The sequence below is a fragment of the Colias croceus genome, chromosome Z (genome assembly GCF_905220415.1).
Source record: "Colias croceus chromosome Z, ilColCroc2.1".
NCBI lineage: Eukaryota > Metazoa > Arthropoda > Insecta > Lepidoptera > Pieridae > Colias > Colias croceus.
In genome coordinates this window covers 15,946,936-15,971,158 of record NC_059568.1, presented here as the reverse complement: position 1 = coordinate 15,971,158, position 24,223 = coordinate 15,946,936, and the positions used below count along the sequence as shown (strand labels likewise).

General features: G+C 31.2%; 1 protein-coding gene and 1 non-coding gene across 3 annotated transcripts in view; one reads left to right on the top strand and one right to left on the bottom strand.

Moving 5' to 3' along the window:
• The window catches only part of LOC123704984 (ecdysone-induced protein 78C-like), a 59,639-nt gene that overhangs the window by 13,882 nt on the left and 21,534 nt on the right, over nt 1-24,223 (bottom strand). For both annotated transcript variants that reach the window (XM_045653520.1, XM_045653519.1), the window contains one exon: nt 23-135. In XM_045653520.1, the coding sequence (XP_045509476.1) occupies nt 23-135 (113 nt within the window). The remainder of the gene's footprint in view (nt 1-22; nt 136-24,223) is intronic.
• LOC123705623 lies at nt 19,375-19,567 on the top strand. Its single transcript, XR_006753320.1, has one exon. It is a non-coding gene; the product is annotated as a U2 spliceosomal RNA (small nuclear RNA).

Here is a 24,223-nt window from a genome sequence, read left to right as displayed (position 1 = left end):
TAGCTCGTAGCGATGCACTTACCTTGCAGCCCTCGCACGAAGTGACGCCGTAGTGGTAGCCGGAAGCCTTGTCCCCGCACACCTTGCACGGGGCAGCAGCCTTCCCGCCTGCGCCTGCGCTATCCGCCTGTGCCTCTGCAACAGATTGCATATTATCTATAGTCCGAGAGCCGGTGACTGAAAATATTTCATGATTAATTTTTGACAGATACGAATTTATGTGGATGGATAAATTTATTGGATGATGATGATGGGATTTTATTTCAGTTTATTGACTTGGAGAACATGTTCCTAGGGTTGTATGTGTATTAAGTTTATAGATAAATTTAGATTATACGAGTGTTTTTGTTTGTCTTGAAAATAATAATATTAATGTTTTATAAGTAGTTAGTTTTAAGAACATGAATTTGATGTAGCTCTGTTTATTTATGTATGCTGCAATGTTAGGAAGTATTTACATAACTTTTTAATATAATAAATAAATATTTTAGGACAATTTTGGCACGACCTGATCCCATACTAAGCTTTCGCTTGTGTTATGGAAAACAGATGGCTGATAAACATAGATACATATATAATTTTTAATAAATACTTATATAGATAATTTGTAAATTATGTCTGGGTGCCCAGACACAGAGCAAACATCTATGTTTATCACACAAATATTTGCCCCGGGTGGGAATTGAACTGACCTCTGGCTTGGAAGGCACTACCAACCAAGCTAACCGGTCAGGTAATAATTTATGTAGATGACGATTTTTGTGATTAATAAACACAATTATTCTGACTCAAACTCATTTAACTGCTTTTTTTGTTTCAAGTTCGATATCGGCACTTCCTTTCGATACACCCACATTTGTCAAGTTGTCCCTAAGCTAATATAACACAATTATGAACACCGACTCACACATGACTACGAATAATTAGTTCTGGAACGTATAAATTAGAGTTCCAGGAACATTTAGACGAGTGGGTCGATTTAATTTCAGTACGTAGTCCTGCTAAGAATACTTACTTTGCCTTTTAAACCTTCATTTACACTACTTGCAGGTATCGCCTTACAACTCTTCCTTTGAGATGAGAGAAAATTAAGAAGTGTACCGTTTAGCTCTAGCGTGCCTCTCACCTATATATAAGGATCTAAGGCGGGTTACACACGGGTCGCTTTGTACAAGAATTTAAGTGTTGTTTCACACGATTCGTGTTGTTCTTTGTGAGATATTGACCTAAATGTTCACGAATACGTTTTCTTAGAGAGTTGTGAAGATGTTTGTAGGTCTTTTGCGTTTGTAGACCGATTTTGACGAAATGTTATGGTTTAAGTGAAATTTTAAGCTTTCCTTTGTTTGTTCACAAATCTAGACTGCTGAAAATATTAATATAATATGTATGTTTTATTGAAAGCTAAGTAAAAATATCGAATGGATATATATATTTTTGCGTATAAGCTTATTAATTTCAAAATCTATTATTATTAATTTTATAAATTGTGAAATTGCTAAAATATGAGTAGCATCATAAGAAGTTAGACTTCATACAATTATTTCATGATGTATTCTTATTGGTCAAACACGAGACTCGAGTATCCGGACTAAGGTCAGAATATAATTAGCACCCACGCTCCATCTAATGCTGCTTGTTTATACATTTACGTGCGACCAATCCAAACGTACAGCTTATTAATGCATCTGAGTGCTTCAATGCAATCTCAAATGGATTTAGAGTGAGGGATTAGTACCAAGCCTTTACGTGGAACGGTTCGACAGAATTAGCACAGTTTCTTTGATTCCAGCTTGTTGGAGTGTTGTTGTGTCCCACTTTGTTATTTAGAGCACTCTAATTATTTATACTCTAATTGTGTTATAAATGTTTGAATAATTTTAAACGTTAGAAGCGTTTAGCTGGGAGCAACTAATTGTTTATAATAATGGAGTTTTATCACTGCAAAATCACAGCATTTCAATAGATTTTCAATCTGTTTGAGAGAGCTTTGGACATTTCTTTGAATGACCGTTACTTTATCTGGTTATAATACATTGTTAAATGAGGAGCTAGATTTAAAGTTTTGTTTGTATTTACGCTATTTTTTTCTTAATTTTAATTATGTTGTAGTTTTGTAAGAATATAAAACGCTTCTTCCTTAAAGGTCGATGAACTTATATATTTTGAGAAACTTACAGCGGGTTGGCTTAGGTTAATTTATTTATTAGATGCAATGCCAATATGCATACGAAGATTAACATATTAATATTAGAATAAGAATACATTATAATGTAAAGATATTTTAGATATATCATAATTGTGGACATTATATTTTTGTAGTGTTTAAATCTTGATTACTTAATATTTTGGGTATGTCAACTAAAAATCCAATATTCAGTAAAATTTAAATTAATATTGAGATTGACTTTTGCCTGAAATACTCTCGATCGAACGTAGTGTCCTAATAATAAATCTAGACTGAAAGCCTTTTTGAGCGAGATGTGTATGGGTTATTAATAGAACTGAAACCTAACTTCATATTTATATCACAGCGAACATAGATTTTAACATATACACTCGTTATTTTCCAGCGAGGCAATTACGGTTGCGGCGCTCACATAAAACCATATTTTTGTATTAAATAAACGTTTAAATCTGATTTACATTTTTACCTCAGGCTTGGAGTTGCCGGTGGAAACTAAAAAGACTGTAAAACCCGCCATCTCACTATTGAGTTACCAAGCTGCCTGCAGCGTTGTCTGTAACTCGATAACTTGCGGATTTATGGAAAAATGTTCAGGTACGGCACACTATAGCTAAATATTTATATAAAACTAGCTGATCCAACAGACTTTGTCCTGCTTCGCGCAAATTGTCAAAACCGTGAAGTTTATATAATGGCCGGTATATTTTCTCGTTTTATTAATTGTTGGCGCAAATTTCTTTACAGTTTCTTTCATAAGATTCTTCTGACAATACATCAAAATAATAATTATCGAAATCGGTCCAGCTGTTCTCGCGTGATGCTGCGATTAAGGAAAATGTATAGAATATTCATTTTTCTATACAGATATAGTTAAAAGCTTCGTTGTGATATCAATTACCGAGTTACATGTTTGTGATGTTTAGGTGCAGCCTCCCTTGCTGCCACGCTCCAATTAGCTAAACAATCGCTTCGAGTGAAGAACGGCTGCGTTTGATATACCCTTTTTCAGCTGTGTTTTGGTGAAATTTTATGTGTCGCTCGTCGTTGCTGATTTTTGTACAGTTTTGAATATTCTTTGACAACTATGGGGCGATATGCATTTGCCATATTTTTTTATACCTACCAATTTATATTTTATATGAATGACATGAAAGATACCTTCTAGGTTAGACGGAAGATCCATCTTGTAGATGACTGAATTTTCTTGCAATTTGCAAGTCTAGCTATAGCTTCTTATTCAATGTTTTCCAATGTTTAACCGCAGAGTTACATATAATATAATTTAGTCTAAAAAACACAAATCTAAAAATAAAAAAAGTTCGCTTTAGCAATGAATGAAAATTCTTTATACCCAGGGGCCAGGGATCCTATACTAACGTAAAAAAGTGCGTTAAGCTTTTCGCAACTAATTTTATAATACTCATGTTATATCGAACCATCTATTCAGTAACATAATGAAAATCTTTTGATATCATATTATGAAATGAGATTTTGTTCGAGTACTTGTAAGGTCATTATGCTTTAGTTAATATGACGAGTTTTTTATCCTGTAGCAAATTAATGAAATTGATTGAATAATTTTTACGAATTTACGAAATCTTGTAACAGATATTGACTCTTTATAGTATAAGCTGCTAGTTTTTAGAAATATTATATTGATTACCTTCGAAAATATTTCACTCAAAAAAAAATCACTTTAGGTATAGTCACTAAATAAACAAATACATAAAAGCTGTATTACTTGTGTTTGTATGAACGTATTCATGTTCCTTTTAAATAGGTTTTTCTTATCTATGGAAAATGTTATTTATATCTCATGTATCTCGTTCAATCATCTTTTATTTTGGGAACCGTTTATTAAGTTTTGATATATTAATTACCCACCAAACCGCCCACGTACAGTATCGCTTTTATAGATAAAAAATTGTTTACGTCATAGGATAGTAACAGGAGCTTTGCTATTAACATTGTAAATATAGCCTAACCTTTATGCGAATGGTAATACAATATTAAAGTAAACAATGAATTGATAGAGATACTGTTTAACCCTAGAAAGATAATCATATAGCACCTACTGTAAAAGATAATCATACGTCTGTCAGACGTATGTTAGTTAATTAAGATTTTTAATAAGACTATAGAATTTTTGTCAAATCTTATAGGTTTAAGTAAATGTTTAAATATTCTATTTAAGAAAATAAAACGATAAATTATCCAATTGTTAGAAGTTATATTTTTTGTAATAATAATCCAAAGTGCGTATATTTTTATATCAAAGGGATGCGTATTGAATGTCAATCCGATTAAAAAACATGTTAGTTTCTATACCTATTGGGGTTTAGACATGCAACAGCGGATTTATTTCACATTACGTAATTGTTACGTTGTTTTTAATTGATTGAATCTTTCAATCCGATGATCTAGTACAGTGGTAATCGTAAGTATTACAACTAAAAGATCATGGATTCATTCTTTACTGACTATTATGAGTCCCTACTCATATGTCCCTACCATATTTGATATAGAAACACCGCTTATCCATGATCAAATCGATTCGTGAAAATGGATAAGAAATATATTTGTCATATATCACACATAGATACATAGTCATATACGGGTCTTCATAGAATTCGTTCATAACAATGAATAATAGAAGGGACGAAGCATTATAAAAATGAAGCCAGACGGTGAATTAACTTATGAAGTGAATATCGAGGTATATTTGGAAAAATCCCAAAGGCTTGGATCTAGTTTCATTTTTGTGGATTATAATTACTGTTATAATTTAGCTACATCCAGGGGGATATTGATAGCATTTTAATTAAATTTAAAGGTAGTGCGTATACCTGTATGTAACCTAGCCACAAGGTATTTTGGAATTAATAAAATATTTCGAGGGGTGTTAGACAGGGGTGGAATGAAGTCCAGTGCATATAAGTGTCTGAGCCCTAAGGTATTTTTGATAGGAATTTGTCTATACTATTAAAGGGGTTTCTAAATACCTTTCATTCAATGTTTGTTAAGATTAAATAGCATATTTCTTATAATTTAGAATGGCAATAATTTAAAAATATAATATATACAAAAACTAAAAAGGTGTATAATAGCTGTGGCTGTCAAAGACTAATAATTATGAAATATTTCAATGCAATGGCAACGAAATTTGCAAAGCAAGACATTATATAGAAGATATTAATACACAAGAATAAATAATGGCTTTTATATTCATAGAATATTGCATCAAACCACTCCAATTGGCTTCCCACGCGTGACTTTCAATATAACACTTCATTTTCACTAACAAGCTACATTTAGTAGAATCGATAATAGACAGACAAATCCCCCTTAATGATACTTTTATAAAGGAAAAGCTCCTTGAGGATATCTATTTCTAAATAAATTAATTTAGGTGTTATTCAGTGCTATGAAATTAATATTTCTGAGAAACATAGAAAACAAAATCAAAATAATAAACATGAGCTTTAGAAAACGAGAGTATTTACTTTATATATATAAAAATAATCATCTACAACCTTCACTAAAACATTTTATTGAGGTATACTAGACCTACTTCCAGATTCCATTTTACAATTCACAAGGCATACTATTTTAAGTACATACGTACCTAAATTTAAGCCTAAGAACATACAATACATAAAAACAAAATACAATATCAGTTTCCATTAGGCAACTGACTAATCTGCATATGTCTCAAAAAATAATTCCACAAACATGAACATATAAATTAAAATAGCAAATAAATTTGGGAATTAATCTTCTCTCTACTATATAAAAATAAGTCGGGTTTTCCTTCCCGACGCTATAACTCCAGAACGCACGAACCGATTTCCACGGATTTGCATTCGTTGGAAAGGTCTCTGGCTCCGTGAGGTTTGTAGTAAAGGAAATTCATTCAGATTTCAACAGAAAAGCGGGAAAATCGGGAAAATCATTTTTCACATACAGCGCCTTATGTAACATTTCGTTTGGTATTTAAACATAAGATGGCGAAACGGATTTCGCCGGGTTCGCTAGTATTATATAGATAGTGACTATTCTAACTAAAATAAAACTCTTTGGTTCACCCTAAACCTTGTAAAATTAAATAAAACGCATTTTAATGACATCAACCCACTGAGTCAGAACATGACACGATTTTTTGTAGATGTCTCGCCAAACTTAATAGAAGGGGTCCAGATTTTTATTTGCAATGATTACAATCAATTTGTATCACGAAAATGTAGTACTACCTACAGCCTTAAATATCTCACTTATTATCACTTTAAATATAATATAATATGCTATGAAAAGTATAATTAATAATTTACAGAGATATATGATGTGTAAGTAAATTCTTTTATAAAGTAATTATTCGCCTGTTGTATAAGTTCTTAGTGGAGGTCGCCGTGGTTTAAAAGTAATTAAATTACGTCGTTTCTGTTATACTTCATTATAGAATCTCCAAATTTAAATCAGTGTTCAAGCTAATTTGCTGAAAACCTGGCACTTCCTCCAACGAGAAACTAATGGAACTATTCTCAGCAAATGTAGTTTAAACCATCTCAACTGACAAAACTTAAACTTTCGACAGAGCAAACCGCACTCAAATCTATTAATATAGGTCCTATTTTAATACACATGAGGTCGATTTTTGCATGAACATTAAAACTGCACTATGTTTAAAGAATCAAATAGAGGATTATTGCTGCGACTAGAATGGCTCAATCAAATGGGTTAGCTATCAATACAACATGACGTCAAAGGACTTAGCTGTCCCGAATTGGCTTAACTGACCCGATCCATGTTCCCAAATCCCAAACGCAATGAAGTGCGATTTATTTTCTAAAATTTCGAGTCTGTGGTATGATTGATTGATATCTTGTCACAATGTTTGTCCTCAATGGACTCCTAAACCACTTAACCGATTATAATAAAATTCGCACACCATGCGCAGTTCGATCCAACTTGAGAGATAGGATAGTTTAAATCTCAAATGGTTTTAGAGAAAGCGGGCGAAGCCGCGGGCGGTAAGCTAGTATATTATGTATTTCTAATTATCATAAAGTTAATCTAGTTGGATATTTTTTACTCCCCTCGTCTACTAGGCATATTTTTATTGACATACTTAGCGTAGAACGTTTGAACTCAGGTCTAACAGGCCGAGTTTTCAAGTAGGGCATGGCCTTAATATTGAATGACCATAAAAATAGTAAAGAGAGGTGATCTGAAAAACCTATACTTAAATCGTAATAGCTCGTGTTAGTTAAGAATATTACGTTATTTGAACAGTAATTATTTATTAATCTTATACTAAGTCGTACTAAATTTATAATCCTATTACAGAATACGCTTTTTAACGTATTTATTTGAAACAAAAGTTCCTTTGGAAATAAAAGTACATAGACACGTACCTGTGACGTTGTCTGTGTAGCGATGCTGCAAAAATGTTTTCGGTATGGAATATTTATTTAGAAAAGATATGTGAATATTTAAGCAGTTATTAATAAATAGATAAGTATTTGTATTTTATTATTTGTGTTTATTATCTCAAGGTTTATTTTATGTAATGTTTTTCCATTTTCTGTTTGTTTAGACTACAAAAATATAATAATTGATAATTATACATAAAGGTTTAGCAGCACAAACGTGGTGCATTGATAAACGTACATCAATTCTAATTTAACTTTAAAAGCATGTTTAGTTTATTGCGATTTTTTAAACATTCAGATAAATGGTTTTTTTTTATAATATTTCCTATTTTCCTATAGATATGTTTGTGTTATTAATAATTTTTTGAATAATACATATCCATAAGTAACACACTCATGGAAAATTAGCCTCATTCGACGCATCATTTTTGCGTCTTCATTACAACGGCACTGCAAAATTTTGGGATACCATTTTTGAATTCGCATTTGAAGGGAACATTGGAAAATAACTTTGACATTGATGATGTATGACATGCACAGATATCAGACGAATTGTTATGCGCATCAAAATAACATTGTTAGGTACAAATAAACAGAATTTTTCCACATTTTTCGCATAGCAGATCGTAAAGCAGATATCAATGTATGTTTTCCTGTCCTGTGTAAAAATCTGAAGTAAGTATGTTAAATATTCTTTACTGAAAATAAACCTTTGTATTCTGAGCCGTTCTTTACAAAACTTTATAAGTGTTTTAAAAAGCTCTGAACTTTGGAACTCTCCGCTAAGAAAAGTTTAAGATAATGGAGCCGGTCAATTATTAGCCATACCTATATATAGAAATTATGTTGGTAGCTCTTCCACTAGGAGTATGAAAAGTGTTAATTTCATAATTGTAAAATTATTAAATTGTGTATGTACCCACATAATGTCTTTTTTTATTCTTTTTTTATGATTTTTCTAATTTCAGCTCAATTAAAAAAAATATTATTAAATATCTCGCTTTTTTGCCGCTTGGTTGCCTGGCAGAGATCACTGCTTAGTGATAAGGCCGCCAATTGTAATACGTCCTTCTCGTTATATATATATCCTTTTTATTGTTTTTTGTTATATAATGGTTGTATTACAATACATAATGTGATAAATAAATAAATAAATAATGTCTTTAAATGTGTAGGCATAAAGAGTTCAATAAATTATATTACTTAAAAGTAGAGATAGGTACATCTACTACAAAGTAAAATGTGCGTGTATGTGTTTAAAGATGGATCTAAGTATGTAAATAATAAAATGGTATATGATGCATGTCTTCCACGCATGAGGTGTGTGGTGAATGTGACTGGTCATGACTCATGAGAGGAAAGGAAGAGGAGCATTGTAATAGATAAGGTCATGGTTCGACGCCTTTCATAATATTCCGTAGTCATTATTTTGGATAGAAAATAAAAGTCATTCATCAAAATTTGTTTTTCGTTAATAAAAATACAATTCATAGTTTAAGAAATAGTTACGTTTTATAATACATAATATGTATTTGTGCGATTTAACTCGGAAAGTCGGAATTAATAATGGCCAACAAGCCTAATGAACTGAAAGATTTTATTATTTCTCTAAATTCCAATTACATTTGATTAAACCGTATTTTATAGCATTCCTAATAGATTAGTTTAATTAATAATAATTAATCCAGACAAGTGAACAGTGCAACAAAGTTTCCACATTGATAAGTACTAGGAAATCATAAATGATAAAATGGAAGATACACTCTTGGCGGTAATCAGCCAGCCAGTAAAATGTTCTTGCAATTATGACGTATAAGATTTGCAAAGAGCAAGCGAATAGCGCACGTGGGCGTCCATGGGCAGGCGCAGCCGATCGATAAAGCAACAAGTTACGTAACTGACTTTCTACTGAGACCATCTTGCTCTTACTCCCCTCTCGCTCACTCCAACTCTAGGGCTGACACATCTCTACTTTAATTATATTTATTACTTCGTATAATGGGTAATGTATAGTGGAATTTAATAGAAAATTTTACGATATACTTCGATTTTAATTACTTTAATTATTGTCAGTGCTATAAAATAAATTATTTTATTGTCCTATAATTGGCATTAAATTACAGTAATAATTGTAAACCAAGGTAATTTATTATTAAAATATTTATTATTGTTTATTTAAGCATCATCATTATAATTTATAATCATCTAAGTGAGAAAGTAAAGAAGACCACCACAGGCAACACAAATATCCAACTCAAATTCAAAAATTCTTTATTCATTTTAATGTTTACAACTGCCACTGATACTGCACTCTTTGTATAAAAACGAAATACAATGTAACAAGAAACGATCCACTAAGTGAGCTGTATAAACGCGACCACACCGTCTCACTTCCTAATAAACTGAGCATCCATAACTAATTGAAGCGGATGTCTGTGGACCGCGTTTGATGCTTTCAGGTAATGCGTCACTGGTTTGCTTCTCCATTAGCGAACTGATTCAATCACGAATGCCTGGACTGCTATCAATAACATCTTACTACCGGTTCACATGCATTATTAATTCTCATCAATTTACGTACCTTCATTTTCTCTCGAATCACATTATGAGACATAAACAGTAATCGGACAAGACACACCATTATACATCTACAATTTCATTGTCCATCATTCTAATTTGCAGGCAAACAGTTTATAAACTATTACGTAAAATTACATAATCACAATAAGAGGCAGCCCTGATAATTTTCCTAAGTACTGAGAACAGTTCAACAAACTGCGCAAGAGGCGAACGTTGAACCTACACTAACCGTTATTTCGTCTCACTCTCGCACGCTACAAAAATTCGCTCCATCTCTTTCTAGACCATAATACCTTATTCGATAATTTCCATTGAAGTTATTCTTCTGTGGGAATGCTTAAAGACGTTTAACAACTCTGCAATGTATCTTAAACAACCGCTGTTAGGTATAGGAGTTAGTCATGCGTCCCCTCCGCTTAGTAAGTACTTATTAGAAGGTACCATATAAAAACAATTAATGCGGTAAAGACTAGATATAGAAAGTTGCGAGGAATTCAATTATGAAAAGATCAAATTTATTTGATATTGAAAATAATAAACATGAAAGAATTTGTTTTAATTAATTAGATAAATATTTTCATAAATTAATTAGACAAAACATTATTGAACGTAGTTGTTCTGACCTTGAAAATGAAATTTAATATATTGTTCTATGCATTATAATATGGTCTCACTACCGCAAACCGTCTGGAATGCATTCCATTCCTTATATGGGCTTCTGCAGTATAACATATCCTAACTTCTAAAACACCCACACTGAAATATAGCTAACTGAATATAGGTAGGTATATTTTAGTTGTTATTTTATATTTTCATTCAGTTTAATTCCTGCCTACATAAATATAAAACTTAACGTAGGTAGCAATTCATATAATATTAAAACAAAACACTAACAAACTTTTTAAAATAACGATAAAAAAAGTATATTAAAAAGATCGAACAAAATTATAGGTTATTTATTGTGTTATTAATAAAATAAATAGGTATTATTTTAGTTACACTAATAATATGCTTTTTTAATGACAGCCATACTATACCTACAGGGAGGGCTTTTTACGCCGATGCAAAAAGAGTTGTAAGAACGATTGCATCGGAAGTAATCCGGAAATTTTGTAGACCACTCAAAGGGAAAGAGGAGGGACTGAAATTTAATGCCATTAGTGCTTCAATGGTTTGGGAAGTAATGGACATCAAAAAATGACACTGGTCTACAATGTACCTAGATTTTATAACACATACCTATACCTACAACATGGATGCAACACATATTTTCCTACCAACTTTTTCCATCTCCTATTTTTTCATTGGATCGAATTTTAACTTATAGATTTATACAATAATACAATACAATAAATATCCATGACGTGTGACGATGTGCTAATAACATATTTAAATTTGTTATTAAGATCTTTACGTATGAAAAATGGTGTCTAATTTCGTAATTACTAAGCGAATTAGTATGAGGTCATAATATAAACGATAATATTATTTTGTTTTCATAATGACATGTTTGCTTGCAAATTATCGGATAACAGAATATCTATGAATAGATGCAAAAAATTCAACTGAATTTTAAGGAGCTCTAATTTGCATAATTTGGTATTGTTTTCCGGGTGGCATGGTCTCCTCAACGGTCTAATTTAACATTTGCACGCCTTGATTAAAGCCTACAGGCAATAGATATATGTATAGTATCATAAAATATATTAATATAATACTCTCTTCTATCTTTATCTATAGTATCTTTAATATAATCATAAACCTACTTAACTAAATTCTTAGCTTTAAAAATATATAGTAATTATTATTAGCAAAAATAACTATTCACTAAACCAACACGAGATACAATCTCGTTACCATTTAACAAGCGTGTCGCGCGTAAGTGGATAATTAGAATGTGGTTATTGTGGATATAACACACTTCGCGGAGTCTGCACTGAAAGATGTGATTTTACGCTCCGTGAAACTGCCATCTCAATGCGAACGTATTGATTTATTTTATTGGAATAAGCGGAATCTATTAGTGTTTATTTATCTGTAAATGCTAATAGCTGACTCGGAAATGCTCTGCCAGGATATAATCATCTATCAGTAATCAGTATGGAATATAATTTGCAACTTATGACCGCATAAAATATTATAAACTTTAAAAATATTAGGTAAGTATGTACGTAAGGTATTGGTAGTAATTGTAAGTATACCTATCTGTTACGGCTAAAGGTAGGTGTGAACATCCGGCTAAGGTTTATTTTCGAGAAGCAGCTAAAGTTCGAAAACATCTTTGTTTGCGTCGTGATATTCCATCTTTAGCCGGTTAATGTGCACATTAACCGAAACGAAACGGCTAAAAATGTATTCGATGGGCGCGCCGGGCCGGTGGAGGGCTTGAGGGGCCCGCACAGTGCCAGAAAACACTCGCCCTGTTCCTTACATGTATTATAGTAACCAAATCTACCCACCCCGACATTTTTAGCCACGGGCCTGCGGTTACACTTAAGTTTAGCCGGCTAAAGATAGAACAAACTAACATTAACACCTCGTCCAAAATAAACCTAAGTTTAGTCGTCTAATCTTAAGTTTATGTTCTCACCTACCTTTAGCCGTAACATACGACATTGATTTCTGAAAACTATAGATTTCGTTTTTGAAAGCTCCATACAATACATTGTTATTAATATGCATTTATCAGTCAATAGCTATACATTTTTTTTAATCACAAGTGTCATCTTTCAATATAACAATAAAAATTAATTTAAAATATTTATTAAAAAGGATGAAACCAATCACCTTAATTTTCATACATCATGTATTTCTCCCAACGATGTCGCTAGCTAGCCTTGTATATACGTAATATATTTAAAGGTGTCTTTCTTCTCACACGTGTTTTAGTGTTCCCTGCACGTACTGCGTAAATGATACATATATTATCGTTATTATCCAAAAAGACAGATTTGCCGAATGTATGTTTCATCATAGTATTATATTATCTGTGGTACTTAATACGTGCATTGGTACATACGTAAGTTTTTAGAACGAGTAAATTTTTACTGATATTATGTTTTTAATATGGTATCCTTATTCCTTACTATTTTTTACCAAATTTGTAGATATAGTTTTAACAATAAGACTATATATATATAATAGTTTGTTAATTTTGTGTGATTTTAAAATTAAAAATAATTCATGCGGTACAATAATACTTATGTTATTATGATGGATACTAAATACCTACTTACTAATATATAAAATAAATATTAAATTATTTTATATAATATTAGTATTTAGTATCCATCATAATATTAAACGAAAGAAAATAACCGGGCCATTATGCGATTGAACTAGTTTAACTAATTGAAAGACTTTTTTAAAGTTGTTAAGTTATATGTAACAAAGGGAAACTTCCGTCCATCAATGTCGTCCATTAGACGGTAGACTGTGTCGCATTTTTCTTTGATGAATATATTATTAAGCTTTTACTTTTTACCAATGTCTTTTAATATTACACAAACAAAATAATGTATACTTTTTTCATAGTATGTTACCTACTGTTTGTGTTCTTTAAAGGAAGCGACTTTGAAGAAATGTTTTTCCACATTGCAAGGTTTTTCCTTAGGGTTTTTCTTTCAAATTATCGTATTTAAAATCTTAAACAATATTACCTACGTTTAGGCGCTAACTTGGCGCTAACATTTAATATTTTGTCGTATGCCAATTGCAAAAATAAACGAAGAGTTTTATTTTGTGCATCTCCACTATTCATAAATATTAGTTATGCATTTAATTCGATTTATAGACTTATTTTTCCTTGAAAGATGAAGCAAATAGTTTCCAGAGCTGTTCGTAAACTGATAAAATGCGCCGGAAGCAAGTGAGATTGAAGTCTTGGGCATCCGCTCGCAATCGAATAAAATAAAATTTTCTCTTCAGCTCATAATAGATACAGATGACGACAGCCGTTCAACTATTGCACAGATAAAATAATAGTGTCGATTGCATTTTTTTGTGATGGCAATACTACATTTATTATCTATAGAGGATAACTGTTGAGGCTGATGTTGAATGATAGCTGGTGTTGAATGAGTTAATTTTATTGTTTATTTCGTAATATAATACTCTTAGTGAAACGTACAGCATTATCGATTTTCAAGAATATTTACTGTATTATTTTTAAGCTGTGTTTTTTCAAATTATAATAGAGTAGTTTAACATAAACGCACAATTTTTTTTACAAAAAAATAAACTACTTCTTGTTATTAACACACATATTAAGCTTATGCTCGTTCCTTAATTTACGTTAAACGAGTGTAAAATATCTTTTTATTTTTTGTAACGATAAAAAATATGACTATAATAATTAACAATTGCATGAAAAACGTAACAAAATTCACCAATATAAAATCACTAAAAAACAGTTACTTAATATTACTTTACATTTTTTTTACTGATTAAGTAGTGAATTTATGTCGACATTTGAAACGCGAGCAAATATTTCAGTGTTGTATTCAGCAACATTGATCAGACGATTAAATATTAAAAAACTATTGTATAAGTAGGTATTTAATAAATTGTATCTAATTAATAATAGCTTTAACGATGCAATACTGTGGAATCACAGAAATTCATACTTACTTGCACAATTTGTATGATGTCCTACTTAATAAATTTATGACGAATATTTATTAATTTAAAGACGCAACAGTAGCTCAATTTGTAATATAGTATAAAATTCGTACATATAATCCTATTCTAAATTGGCTACTAATTATAGGTACATACAGCATTACTTGAATTTAGTACTTTGGCGGTAAATTAGTGAATTTTTTTTGGAATCATCTAAATATACAGAAGTCGTTATATTACTTAATTAGATGCATTAATATTAACTACAAAGACGAAGAATATTACCGAACGTTACATTATACATACCTAAATGACTACATAACAGTATGTGAGTATTTTTTACCAATTATTGAGTAATGTCCCCCATCAGTGCATCAATTACGTCGCAGGTTATAGCCTGCTAACTGAGTTTCGATCCCTCTTGCCTCCATAATTGTTATTGTAAGGGCACCCTGCTATAATGAAATATCAAACATAATACGATCTTTTTGCATAGTCTATTGTTTTAATAAAAAGTTTGTTATGTCTGCGCCAAATGTTTTCTTTCTTTTTTAAATTAGTTAAGTCTAGATAAAACAAAATAAAGACGCAAGAAATTCGTGTCGCGTGGGTGTTCAAATCTTAATAAAAAAATCTATGATTATCGATACTTATAAAACTTAGCTAAAACAGTCCAACTTGTTGTAAAATATATATATAGAAAAGGAAGCCAAAAAGCCGACAAATGGTAATTCGTTCCATTTTGCACTCATGTCACTCAAAATCGTAATTTAAATACGAAGATATGTTTCTTATCACATTGCTTCCAGTGTACATCGTTGGTTACTTGATTTAGTTCAAAATTCGTCATTTAATCAAAACTTCATCTTGGTACATTCACAGAATCCAAGCAGTGGTTTTCGAACTAGATTTAATTAAATTATTGACCATGTTATAGCTTCCGAGTTCTGAATTAGATTTAATTCTCTTAACATGAAACTCTGTGTAGAAACATTTAATTAATAAGAGTATTCGCAACGACACTTTTTCGCAATAAAATTTGTTTTATATAGATTTAAGAAGCTTTCTAAATTTTCATTTAACTTCTGTCTTGTACCTAAATTTTGACAAAATATTAATTTTTAATTACAAACCCTCTAAATATATAACTACATGTTATTTTTTTAATTTTGGTGTTATCATTTATCACCATTAATAAATAAAGACACAAGCTTTTAAATAATTAAAGTCACAACTTTTCCGCCATTTTGTAAAATGGAAAACCATATTCAAATGTAATACATATTTATATACACTATGGCATGCAACAGGAATCTGATAAGTACATTTTCCCAGCTTATGAAAAAAATATTAAAGTAATTGATTTCATATTTATTTAGATAGTTCCAAAAGCATTCCCAATAATATAGGCCGGCTGCTAAATCGTTATATAGATAGTAAACAGATCGACACAAATAAATAAAAAAAAAAAATATTTCAGTACTCACTAATGAGATGAGAGTAAGTAATTAATAAACTGTATTAGTAATCAACAATATTATAGATTACAACGCTAGCAAATACATTATAGAGTTTATATCCATTTAGATTATAAATAAGCATTCGCTTTGCCTTTGCCTTTGTGCATAAAATAAAAAATAAAAAAACAATGTTATATTATACGTAATAACTGAGTTAGTGTAAAATAAAACAATTTTTATACAATAGATTAATAATTATTAAGGAAAACATAGAGGAAGTACATATAGTTAGTGGATGCGTCACAGATCACAAATTTAATGTTATTAATTAACGCAATGACTTAAAAAATACTACTAAATATTTTTTAAACACATACCTAGTTATTTACAAGTTATCGTAACGTTTAATAAGTCTTTCTATTATATTATTATTTTTGTATGAATATATCTGTTTGAATTTCGTCAAAATGTTAAAAATCAGTATTTAAATCATACAACACTTTTTCAAATACTTTTTTCAATCAGAACACGTTCATAACTTTTTTGTCTCTGTAGAGGGCGTTAAATGGTTTCCTTCACTTTACAGTTGAAGACAAAGTGAAACCGCAATCAAATAATTAATCAAATTTAATTGTTTTCTAAGCGTCTGCTGAAGTATTCAGATATTTATTTTCCATTAACTGGACGTCTTATTATTGAAAATTTTTATGAAAGCTATGAGGGTCCAGACATTCTCCAAGTATTGCTAGATGAATGGCATTCCTTCATTGTTTGAATGTAGACTTAAAATTTAATTATATTTCTTGACTTCAGTGTTTGTGGTTTTAGTCGTTTTAATTGTGAATTAGGTTGATGTTTTTAAATATAAGTATGGAAGCATCACGCATGAAAACTATGGTTTTGAAATTTAAAAAATATAGAATTTTACAAAAGTAGTAAACATCATTTGATTAAAAGGCAGAGGTACCGGTCTATAATTTATAATTATTATTTATTATATCAGGCCAATTTCAACCCTTCGGTCATAGATATTTTATCCGTATGTATTGTATTTTGGTTTTTAAACTTTTTTAAATTGATTGATTTGTTTTCATTTTCAAATAAATGTAGTGTTTAATGAAACTGAAATATGTCTATTATGGCAACATTCATTTACATTTATTAAAATACAACTGATCATTCGATCACGATTTGAACACGTTGCTATACTGTTCCATTTATATATACATAGCTATACGTTCGTTAAAATTGATCACCGCGAGGAGAAAGGTATCCAATTTCAACAAATAGGTTGGATGTAGGAAATAAACGGTGTCAAAATCGGACCCTAACCTAGCCCAACGTGAAAGCGACTCGGTAAATAAGCGGTCTACGATCACGCCAACTTGCATAACCCGGGGTCATCGACCCCACCCTGCCCCCCCCCCCGCAACACACAAGCCTGCTTGCTTCCGAGATTGGTCTCTTCGCTATTCAGAGATAATCGTTTAATGTTTGTTATTTCTGTTAATTTTCGAATCCGGAAAGTATCGGCTACAAAGCTTTTAGAGCTTTAAAGCTCACTCGATTCATTAGTATGTAGTTATGTATCGATAATCGAATTGTACTTCCTTGTATTAGACACGAAGAGACGAAAAACTGTTGAATATTATTGTCATGATTTAATACATTTTTTGAATACATTTGAGCGAATTTGATAAATTCTAACGATTTATTTTCTGTACCTACTTTTTTCTAAGGATTTATTTTGTTTCGTCTGTTTCTGTACTTACCTAATAACATATTATCTATTACTAATTACAATAAAAAAGTGTCAGTATTCAATCTTCGAATATAAGTCTATATTTAACAGGAAACTTGTTGTGGAATAGATGTTGTTCGAAAATCTTGGCTAGCTATAATTAGCTGATAAACAAGAGAAAAATAAGGTCAGATTAAAAATTATCTTACGTTTCCAAATTTTTTATGATCAATATCTGAAACTTTGCAGTAATTAACATAGTGAATCAAACGAATTAAATACCTATAATAAATACAAGTATGCATTCTACTTTATAACTTCATCTAAGTAAATGCTGAATTAATTAAAAATCTATACATATAATAAATCTGTAGAAGGGTCAATTCTGTACATTGAAAATATTGAAAAAATAAATAGCAGGGGGTGTTACTGGATCGATACCAAACCCAAATATGTGATTAAAAAAATTTTTGTCTGTCTGTCTGTCTGTCTGTATGTGAAGGCATCACGTGAAAACTAGCGGTTCGATTTCGATGAAACTTGGTATAATTATACCTTATTATCCTGGGCGTAAAATAGGATACTTTTTATCCTGGAAAAATACGTAGAAAAAAATTAATCTTAATTTTTCAGTTTTATCCATAGACGTTGTTCCGTAGAACCGCGAACACACGTTGCGTATTATTATAGGCCTAGCCGTATTTGGGAATTGGTTCCAATAGATATTTATAACACCTCTCACACTTCATCCGGGTAGACTTTTGCATGTTTAATTTTAGTTTTTTTTTTTTTTGTATCATTTTATTTTTATATTTTTTGCTAATGTAACTAAAGTAATTTAATTTTTAAGCTACATAGTTTCTTTCTTTGGCTTAATTATAATGTTCTGTTCATCCGAGTGGTGGAGACCTGGTGACCTGTATTACAGGTTTTACACCTACCACAGGCACCAGCTTTCTACACCTTGTATATGTTGCCTGTATGTATAATATGTATTGTAAAAGGAAGAAATAAATAAAGATTATTATTATAAGATGTTATTGACAGAGGTACTCAAAATGGAGAAATAACCATCCACGCGAAGACCGACATCCGCGCGGACGGAGTCGCGGGCGGAAGCTAGTAAGGAATAAAATGAAGACCAAAGATTCAAAGACAAACACATTCTTTTTTTCTTTTAAAAACTGCAAATCCAAAGAGATCACGTACTTGTATGTGTGAGTACCAACTGCGAAAGTAATTTTAATTACAATCTTTTGCCAACAGATGTCGCTAGAATCACAATATCGACATTTAGATCGCGCTATTGTTATTTTTTTCCGGCAACGTAAATAATCCCTAGACCTTAGTTTAGGTATCGCTTCTCGGCCTTTTGGCTAAGATCAAAGTGTAGTATCTGTTCTTTTCAGCTTAATATCTGAAAGTTCCCGCACAGCGGGACCAGTATATTAAACTGATTTTTGTAAACCGACGGGATGTTCGGGGCTCGCTCCACTCCCGTCACGGGTCGGCCCGGCATTGCAGTGCCGCCGGGATCGGCCCACATAATACATAAAATTAATACGCCATCAAATCATTGTTCAGGAAACATTAATTTAGTCATTTCAATTATTTGTATAAAAATGGCTTTCATTCTAAGCACAATAACAAAATACTTAGTTTTCTTTATTTGAACCGGTAGTATACTATTATGTATGCTGGGCGTGTACTGTAGTGTTTCAGATTAACGCGCTCGGTATGAGCGAATTTTGCAACCTGATTATGTTAGTATACATAGAAAATAGTAATTACAACTTCAATGTATTGTAGAAGATCCAACCACCAAACATAAGTATAAATTATAATGTTATTTAAATTAAATTCAACTTATCTAATAAATCTCAAGATCTCAATATCTAAAAATTCATTGCCAAATTACTTATTATGTATTTTTTACAAAAACACTAGATTGCAAGACACGTGCCGCTCAGCCAATTAGTATGCAGCGTTCATTTGAAATTGACGCTTCGAATGCAATCTATCGAAAAATATTTTTACAGATAGAATTTTTTTAACAATTTATTATCACGTGAGATCGACGAATAATTAATAATCCTTTTTTATCGTAGATTATAATCTAAAACAATTACCAAATTGATGACAACGATGATAATTACCAAATTAAAATAATATATTATGATGTACAAGAACCTGTTCTGACTTCTGATACGGTCTTCATCATTACTAGGTACGTACATACATAGTATAAAACAAAGTCGCTTTCTCTGTCCCTATGTTCCTTTGTATGCTTAAATCTTTAAAACTACGCAACGGATTTTGATGCGGTTTTTTTTAATAGATAGAGTGATTCAAGAGGAAGATTTTAGTATATACCTACTAGCTGCTCCGCGTGGTTTCACCCCCGTGGCTCCACTCCTGTTGGTCGTAGCGTAATGATATATTAAATAAGCCTATAACCTTCTAACACCGAAAGAATTTTTCAAATTGGACCAGTAGTTCCCGAGATTAGCGCGTTCAACAAACAAACAAACTCTTCAGCTTTATAATATTAGTATAGATTAATTAGGTTTTAGACAAAGCGGGCGAAGCCGCGGGCGGTTAGCTAGTATTAAATATAAATCAATATGTACTTATGAAAATTGTTTTTGATGTTCGCTAGCAATTACCATATAATTGAAATTTGGAAGTATGCAAACTGGACTTATAAATGCAAACCGTAGGTAGGGGTAAAGGGTTAATCTGGCGGTAACCTGCGGGCAAATACGGGAGCGAAATAGCTTTTTCTAGGCTTCTAAACTCTGATACGAGTGGCCGGCTAATTCATTAACGCTCAGGCGAAACCGCTGGGCAATTACATGCAATTTAAACAGAACATTCGTTGTATTGCCTGTGCAACGTTGGGTGGGTTTTACGAAATTCGGCGCTTAATCGACCATCAAATGAAACCAAGATTGGTTAAAAACAGATATATTATATGGATCGCGTTTTCGTATAGTGGTGCGTATAATCTATTAGACTGTTTGCAATACCTAGTATATTTTTTACTCCAATAATTTTTATGCAATTATCAATATTTATTTTAAATAATAAAAAGGAAATTAATTTGATAATAATATAAGGATAGTATCCGTCTATTAGAACCTCGTTTCTGTTACTTTTATCTTTTAGACGAATATGAATGAACTATATATTTAATATTGCTTTGTAAAATATCAATTTCTTGAAGTGTCATATTTAATTTGCCCATGATTAGGCTTATTTTTTACCTACGTCCCATTTAATAAACTGTTTCTTTATAGGCTTTTATTTTAGATAACTTAAACATATTTGAACACTAAAGCGACAATAATCCGTAAATATACTGTAAAGTTTACGAACGCCCAAATTATTTTACATAAAATATCGTATTAACATAATATATTCCCTTGCATGACGTCAGCTTCATAATGTGGCGGCTGATAAAATTTAGATTTGCCAAAGAAAAGTCAATTTCAATAACATTGGGCTCCGAATTTCAAACGACTTACGATTATTTGAAGTTATAATACTTATATGTTAAGATACTTCATAATAGTGATTTTCCCTTGTTTTGTTTCCGAGGTAAAAGTTAGAATGTGATTTAGTACTGATATTATCTTAACCTTCTATTACCTATATTGAATGAAAGTGAATATTTGACTTGATGAAAGGACTTTCGATACTATTTTTTCCGAAATTGTTGATCCGTCCTGATATTTAGCTCAGAAATTTAAATTGGTAGATTATATCTTTGGATAGATAAGGTCAAAGGATTCAGTGATTGTAAGCTGCGGGCTGTATCTTATTATTTACAAAATAAGCTTTTATTAATTTTGAGATAACAAGCAACAAAATTCCCATGAAAAATTAATCTTGTACTTTTTCATATACACTGATAACGAAATGAACAGAACAAGATTAATCACCACCACTCGAATTTTGTTTATCATGTGTCTGGTTGATACTTTCTGCAAAATGAGGTTAAACTCTAGCCTGCGGTCAACCTGAATACGCCGCATCCCATCCGTAATCCATTTTGCTACTTAATTACATCAGAACCCGTGTGAAACTGTTAACTGACACATAAATAGGATTACTTTCGCACGAACTATGAAACTACGAGTATCGCATATTACTCAGAGCTCCAGCGGAGGTAAAACTTTGCGTCATTCTCCAATTTTCATTGCATCAATATGACATGAGTTTAACTGAAGCGAGAACTTTGACAGGCTATTCCCGGGATGATAAAAGTTCGCAAACTAATAGACATGCCTCCGGGGTATGATACAAATTCTCATTACAACAGATTTTCGCAAAATAACGAATGGACGAGCGTGCAAGGACGTTGGACAAAATTATCAACTTTGTAATCGTCGATGTACATCAGTTTTTGATTAAAATTTGGTCATAGCGTTGTTTTAAATAACGGGATTATGTATATGTACCTATAATGCTCAGCAATTAAGAAAGGAAAAGTCGTTTGGATAAAAGGACTATAATTAACTTTGATTCTGTAATTTGTTTATTCATTATTATTAAATGGATTGGTCAAGTCATACATTGTGACTATGTAAAACGTAAGACATCGTTATAAGGTATATGATAATATTCAAACTATAGTTTTGTATTATATTATTTGTGGTGAATATGTACCAACTCTTCGTGTGATATTTGTCATTTAGTGTTTCCGGGGCAAATGCACTTAACGGACATCCCTGCATATATCAGGGTGTAATATACCCGTGACTATGTCACATATCTACTCTGATAGGCAAATTGCAATAAAATAGTCATAGGGACAGCTGTTAACCGCATCTGCATATTTCATTTGATTTGAGGTGGAATATAGTAACCATATGGTCCAAAGGTACTTAAGTTACTGTGGAATTTGATGTTACTTTGTGTTTATGTATACCTAAAGCGATTTATTTAACAAATGTAAGTTGAAACTATTTACTAGGTCAAAGTAATAAGAAAACCTTATTCCACAACTAATAGATAGCCATTAAAGTTACCTAAAGTTTAAAACTTTTAATGAACTGTTTTCTGCTTAGAAACTTAATGTTGAGTCCTAATTGCAGGAAATATAAGAAAGGTATGTAGCTGAAACTATAAATAATGTTTGAGACAGCAATTTAAAACAATATACAAAGTAATGGAAAACTTTGGATTCTATTGAAATTATAGAAATCTAAAAAAAAACTCTGTTATTTAGATTTCTATGATTGTAATCGATGGTACAGTAGATATAAAAAATAAAAGTACGTATTTGAATAAAATAAATGAGGAAGGTATTGTTAAACCAAATTCACACAAAAAAAAAATCAAATGCACATAAGCTACTTTTTGCAAAAAAATTAAGGCTATAAGTATTATTCCAATTTTTTATTACATCAAATGACCTTAAAAAGCAAGTATGATAGTCCCGAATTCACGTAACCTCAAATCTGCCAAAAGAGTCTTAATAAAAAAACTGCATAGAATTTCTAATCGCACTTTTTGTATGGATTTGTGGGTGTTTTTAATATACGTAAATTTAAACAGTTACCGTGTTCATAATGGCCAATGTTAGGGACACATTGATATAGTAAGGACAACTGAAATTTGAATATCTAGTGCTAGCCACTCATAGGCATTAGCTCCGTCACGCTGGAACCCGCTTTAAAAAAAACCTTACTTTTTTTCAGCCTATTTTACCTACAAACGATGCTAATAAATGTAGTATAGGTCAATTTTTTGTAGTCTTATTAGTTACTTAGAAAACATCATTGATATCGTTGGAAGTAAAAAATATAAATAATAGCGTGTTGATTAGTTTTGGAATGGGTTCCAAATTGATTGTAGTTTATTGTAGTGGCAAGAAAATTCTTTATTTGCGTTGTTTTATCTCAAATTATTGCAAGAAGGTCACAATAACAAGATTTAAAAAAATAAATAACACTTGTTCAAAAACTACAAACGATGCCAATAAATGTAGTATAGGTCAATTTTTTGTAGTCTTATTAGTTACTTAGAAAACATCATTGATATCGTTCGAAGTAAAAAATATAAATAATAGCGTGTTGATTAGTTTTGGAATGGGTTCCAAATTGATTGTAGTTTATTGTAGTGGCAAGAAAATTCTTTATTTGCGTTGTTTTATCTCAAATTATTGCAAAAAGGTCACAATAACAAGATTTTAAAAAAT